Source organism: Leptonychotes weddellii, chromosome 2 (genome assembly GCF_054177405.1).
Source record: "Leptonychotes weddellii isolate Sample4059 chromosome 2, ASM5417740v2, whole genome shotgun sequence".
Classification (NCBI taxonomy): Eukaryota; Metazoa; Chordata; class Mammalia; order Carnivora; family Phocidae; genus Leptonychotes; species Leptonychotes weddellii.
This window is the reverse complement of record NC_138370.1, coordinates 139,303-145,970: the sequence shown is the minus strand read 5'-3', so window position 1 is coordinate 145,970 and position 6,668 is coordinate 139,303. Positions and strand designations below refer to the sequence as shown.

Here is a 6,668-nt window from a genome sequence, read left to right as displayed (position 1 = left end):
TTCTGACCTGGAAGCCAGCTAATGTCCACTAACCAGGCTCCCGAGGTCACTCATGCAGCAGGAGTCTCACACACATCGTTGTTTAGCCTGCCTGCGTTCGTGCAGGTCAGGGTGGAAGGTTCTGCGGGACAAATCACAGAAACCTCCACCCATACCGTACATTCAGTCCTTGAGTTGTCCTGCATAATACGATACCGTGTGTCCCTGCAAGGCACTTTTGATACATCCACAAGTCCAACAACATATAAATAGTACAGTGAATGTTATGAGTACAGCATCCTGTAGAAACCCTCCTCAACGGGGTAACCAGTCCAATAAACTAGGGGAAGTATTGATTGGATTAATTAACGGTTGGTAATGGAAAATTAGCACTGTCACAAGCATAGATTCTCGTTTTAAACTGACCTCATTGGGAATTTGCTTTCTCAATTTTACGTGTGTATGTTCACCGTCATCGGACAAGGTGATAGCTGTTAATCCCAGAGTGAAATTACAGTGCTCTTGACGAGTTTGGTCAGTGAGGTCAAGAAGATGTCCGATGTGTTTTTGGGAGTAAATCTTGTGTCCATCACGACACCAGCATGTAGGTCCTACATGTAGAGAGCGGTGGGCCCAACAGGGCAGGATCAGCGGTTGTCCTACTTTGGTGGAGATAGCCTTGGCTTGAGTCCAGGCGATGGGACAGCATAGAACCCAAACATGATAGAATGTTTTATCATCGGAGTACATGAGTATCATTGTAGCAACCCCTCCTTGAGCAGTTACTTCAGCAGAAGGGGGAATGTTGTCGGATGGCTTTGGAAGGTAAGTTAGCATCTGAATTAATATTCCAGCATATTAATATTGGCTAGAAGGGTTTTGTCATACACCTTATTTGTAAATTAGGGATCTTCATCTGCCCTAATGGAATCTAATTTTGACCAATAGGTCTATCGGTCAGGATTTTTAAAGCCTCTGTTAAGTATAAGTTTCCTTTTGATAAAGAGCCATCCCATACTTTTTTTAATTGTTGTTTAAAAAAAATCTGTTTATCTGTGTCATCAATTCAGCCGCCTGGGGGTAATAGGGAATAGGACAGATCCATTCAATATTATAGGAGGAGGCAAAAGCTTTTACTAACTTACCAGTCAAGTGGGAGCTGTTATCATTCTGGGTCTGAGTAGGTACATCATCATAGAATAGTCTCTAAGGTTTTGATAGTTTTCTTTTGGGTGGTGTGGGCAAATGGGCCAACTATTAAATACCCAGAGAAAGTGTCCACTGCCACACAAATCTGATAGCCTTGGAAGTAGGGTAATGGCCCCACATAACGTATTTGCCAAATTTGGGCAGGAAGTCTTTGCTGCTGATTCTGCCCCTTGTACTGTGGTGGGATTTCTTGCTTTTGCCAAATCTGACAAGTTGGACATTTTAATACATTTTCTTTCATGGCATCCCGAGTGATGGGTATCCCACAGTTCTGGGCCCACCTGTGAGTAGCCCACCTTCCCAAGTGTCCGCTTTTCGCCAGTCCGGTGTCAGTCACAGGCTTACCTGTGTTTGCCGTGATTGAACTAGTGAGTTAGGTACTTTGTTGAAGGTCTGCTCTGTGGAGGTAAGCACACTGTGAGCATCTACATGGAAAACAGTAATTTTAGTATATGGGGCCCATTGCCAAATGTCTTCCCATAGGCGTCTTCAATAAAAACTAAGTAGTAACTGGTTGTGAACTGTCACACCAGAATTCTTTGGATGGCAAATTTATGAATCAGTTAAGCACAAAGCATGTTTATCAAAAGACTCAAATATCCTTAGTTTCTCTGCAGTAAGAAGACAGAAGTGCAAGCCTGTTTCAGTAATCAAGTGCTTTAGCACTTCATCCTATTTGGAAAAGACCTAGACATCCAACGAATTCAATCCCAATTCATCATCCAAGCAAAACTTTAAAGTTCCAGGTTACCAAAGACTTTGAAAGCTATCTTAACAGTTACCCATGAAAACTTGGTGACACTAAATTAACCATTATTTTAAGTCATCCTTTTTTTTTATTATGTTAATCACCATACATCATTAGTTTTTGATGTAGTGTTCCATGATTCATTATGTATAATACCCAGTGCTCCATTCAGTATATGTCCTCTTTAATACCCATCACCAGGCTAACCCATCCCCCCACCCCATCCTCTCTAGAACCCTCAGTTTGTTTCTCAGAGTTCATAGTCTCTCATGGTTCGTCTCCCCCTCCGATTCCCCCCCTTCATTTTTCCTTTCCTGCTGTCTTCTTTTTTTTAAGTCATCTTTTTGATAACAAATTGCAACCAAGATAGCATGGGCTTATTTGACCTTTATTAAAACTTTAGGAATTGCAGGGGCGCCTGGGTGGCTCAGTTGTTAATCGTCTTCCTTCGGCTCAGGTCATGATCCCAGGGTCCTGGGATTGGGCTCCCTGCTTGGCGGGAAGCCTGCTTCATCCTTTCCCCCTGCTTGTTTTCCCTCTCTCGCTCTCTGTCAAAAAATAAATAAAATCTTAAAAAAAAAAACAAAAAACTTTAGGAATTGCATATAATCTCTAGAATAATTATAGCATTTACCCAAACAACATATCCTAAGGCTTAACATCATTTGTTTGACAGTGCTTTCCAAGTAACTTAACACACCGAATAAAAAGGCCTCGGTCAAAAAGATGTCATTTGCAATTGAAATCTTGGGAAGCTTGTTAAAACCCTAGAAAGTTTCAAAGCACATGCCTAAATTGAATTACAGATTCTTAAAGACCTGATAGAAACTGGTTTTTCTGAGCAGACAAAAAGAAAACAACCGTTTACATCTTCTTAGCAAGTGCAGACCAATAATTTGAGAAACTTGTCTTTTGAACAGAGAGAAAAGCAGAATTTTAATCTTATACCATGTACTTTTAAAATCCATTCATTTCAATCTTATTTAGTCTGTCCTTATCATACTTAAAATTCCAAAGATCTCCCTTCACAAACCTTCTACAACTTTACTTTGCGTTCAGATTTTATCCTAAGCCATTTCTCTCTAAACAACCAGTCTCATCCAGGACAAAATTACCTTCTTTTACCTTCAAAAAAATACATTCCCGTTCCTTATATCTTTTTTACATATCTCCTACTTTCATACATACAGAGTTGCTTCCATTATTTCCGTCTGTCTTAGGGTAAGATGTCTTTGAAACTGCCGCAGATGTAGCAGTGTATTCAGAATCCACCTTTTTTTAAAACTTCATGTAGCACAGTATCTTGGACTTGTCACATCTCTTCTCTGACGGGGTGATGCTTCTGCTGCCCTAGGTGGCTCCGTCTGAGAGGCGTTGTCTGTACCCCTGTCATCATCATCCCAGATGTCGCCATCCCACTCACGCCCAGCAGAACCCATAGCTACGTGCACTTTCTTAGTGTCCATCTTCCCTCTCTTTTATTTCTACCTGGCCAACCGTATGGCCATTTTTTCTGCCGCATACTGATAGGTGTGGACTTGGTAAGTCTGACATTGAAGCATAGCCATTCTAGATTGTAAATCCGCTACTTCCTTTTCTAATTTTAGTTTTTCCTCCTGGCACTTACCACGATGTGGTCATTTGTCTATAGGCTGTTAACAAACACCATCCCCAGCGAGCTAGGAATCTATCCCAGTTAAGAGTCCACAGAGCGTCTGTGAGCAGTGGTGGCTTGGCTGACTTTATTTTACCTTCGCATTGTTCACACAGACTGACCTGCTTAGACCATTCTTTTGCCAGTGAGCAAAACTGCGGATCTTCCCACTCAGGAATATCAGCATCAGGGTGGGGGTTTCCTCTTCGAAACAGAAAAGGCATGTCGTGAATCCGGCCAACTACACCAGTTACGTTCTACATAAAAGATTGACGGCAGCCATACTCTCTGTTTCAAAGGGGAAAAAACACTCGATTGATATTATAAAAATCTAATAGAAACCGAAAGAAGGAAAGGGAAGTCTGTGCATAGATGAGGGCAGGAGTAAGCAGTAAGGGAGAACAAGAAAGGTACATCAACTCTTACAGCTCTTGGCATCTGGACCAGAAGGGCCTGTTCTGACCTGGAAGCCAGCTAATGTCCACTAACCAGGCTCCCGAGGTCACTCATGCAGCAGGAGTCTCACACACATCATTGTTTAGCCTGCCTGCGTTCGTGCAGGTCAGGGTGGAAGGTTCTGCGGGACAAATCACAGAAACCTCCATCCATATAATATGCAAAGGTAAAAATGTTTGTGCGTGCAGGAGATGAATACCCCATGTGCACATAAGTAACCTGGGGAAGGTTTTAATTGGAGATTATCACTGAGTGGTCAGCCTAGAATTTATATATAGAGAACTGAATGGATAAATGTTTCTGAGAAGTTCCTGTAACAATCTCATTTCTTTCCCAACAGCAGAAATATCACTCAGGAGAAGACCCCTTTGAACATATTGGGTATGATGAAGTTTTCACTCAGACCTACACATTGACTCAACATGTCTTAACTCACACTGGACAGAGACCCTATAAATGGAGTGAATGTGGGAAACATTTCAGTCATAGAAGCGACCTTTATAGACACCAGAAAACTTACATGGAAGCAAAACCTTATAAATGTAATCAATGTGAGAAATGCTTCCATAATAGAAGGAAGCTTTGCATACACCAGAGAATTCACACGGGAGAGAAACCCTATAAATGTGATGAATGTGGAAAAAACTTCAGTCGAAATTCCCACCTTCGTTCCCATAAAATAACTCACACAGGAGAGAATCCATTTGTTTGTAATCAGTGTGGGAGTCACTTCAGGTATTTTTCATCTTTAACTAGACATAAGCATATTCATTCTGGACAGAAGCCTTATGAATGTCATCTGTGTGGGAAAGCCTTTGTTCAAAGTTCTTACCTTAAACAACATGAGAGAACACACACTGGAGAGAAACCATATAAATGTCTTCTATGTGGAAAAGCCTTTGTTACAAGCTCTAATCTTAGAGAACATGAGAGAACTCACACTGGAGAGAAACCATATAAATGTCATCTATGTGGAAAAGCCTTTGTTCAAAGCTCTTGTTTTAGACAACATGAGAGAACACACACTGGAGAGAAACCATACAAATGTCATCTATGTGGAAAAGCCTTTATTACAAGCTCTTGTCTTAAAAAACATGAGAGAACTCACACTGGAGAGAAACCATATAAATGTCTTCTATGTGGAAAAGCCTTTGTTACAAGCTCTAATCTTAGAGAACACGAGAGAACCCACACTGGAGAGAAACCATATAAATGTCCTCTATGTGAAAAAGCCTTTGTTACAAGCTCTAATCTTCGAGAACACGAGAGAACTCATACTGGAGAGAAACCATATAAATGTCATCTGTGTGGAAAAGCCTTTGTTACGAGCTCTTGTCTTCGAGAACATGAGAGAACCCACACTGGAGAGAAACCATATAAATGTCCTTTATGTGGAAAAGGCTTTGTTACAAGCTCTTGTCTTAGAAAACACGAGAGAACCCACACTGGAGAGAAACCATATAAATGTCCTCTATGTGGAAAAGCCTTTGTTACAAGCTCTAATCTTAGAGAACATGAGAGAACTCATACTGGAGAGAACCCATATAAATGTCCTCTATGTGGAAAAGCCTTTGTTGAAAGCTCTAATCTTAAAGAACTTGAGAGAACTCATACTGGAGAGAACCCATATAAATGTCCTCTATGTGGAAAAGCCTTTGTTACGAGCTCTTGCCTTTGAAGACATGAGAGAACTCACTTTAAATGTAGTGAAAGAACATGGAAGAGCCTTCAGCCACAGCTCTAATCTATAATCCGAGAATTCATAAGTGGGGGAAATTTATGGCCATATTCATTATGGAAATGCCTTCATTTTAAATTTATCCTTACACAACATGAGTGAACTCCATTTGGAGGAACCCTATATTTATCATCGAGGAGGAAGAGACATTAGCTGATCTCCGGTTGTAGGGTGCACAAGAAAATTCAGTATGAATGATAATCTAATCTCCCTGGAAGGGAAATTACACAGGAGAATCTTACAAAAGGAGGTCACTCTAGGAGAGTAACAAAAATTGATGCTGGGGAGCTTATTCATTGTAATATGCATGGAAAAAACATTTACTAGTAGAAAAACTATTGTAGGCATGTGAAGTTTCACACTCTGTAGAATAGTGAATGAATGGAAGTCTTCAGTGATTTTTAATTCCTTAGTCAACATGCAATTTCTCACATTGTATATATGCCATTGCTAAAATCAGATGAAAGGTTAGAGTTTGCATTAGAAATCCCTGACTAGGAAAAACATCTATTGAGAATGTCTAACCACACAGTTTAGACATTAATTTATATTTTTGCCTGATGGCCTATTATAAAAATGTAAGAAACATATGTAGGATTGTGACATCATCTGGGAATTCTGAATGCAGAATTTTATGACAATTATTTTCTTCTTTAATGGACTAGTATGTAGAACTGCATATGAAGCAAAATTGTTGCTAAAAAATCCATTATACTGGTTAGGTCCTATTTTTCATACAGCAATAATTATGATTGGGTTCAACTAGAAAGTAATGTTGAATATTAACTGAAAAACAACACAAGATGATGTGTCATTACTACATATTGTTAACCATGTATGTAGATTATAATGATGAATTAAAGATTAATACATAGTTTGTGACC

The 6,668-nt window shown here is 39.9% G+C and overlaps 1 protein-coding gene across 1 annotated transcript in view; it reads left to right on the top strand.

Annotated features, from left to right (window-relative positions):
* Positions 1-6,668, top strand: part of LOC102736487 (uncharacterized) — a 10,543-nt gene extending 3,875 nt beyond the window's left edge. Inside the window, exon 5 of the mRNA XM_081806949.1 lies at positions 4,387-6,668. Coding sequence (XP_081663075.1) covers positions 4,387-5,724 — 1,338 coding nt within the window. The 3' untranslated portion in view covers positions 5,725-6,668. The remainder of the gene's footprint in view (positions 1-4,386) is intronic.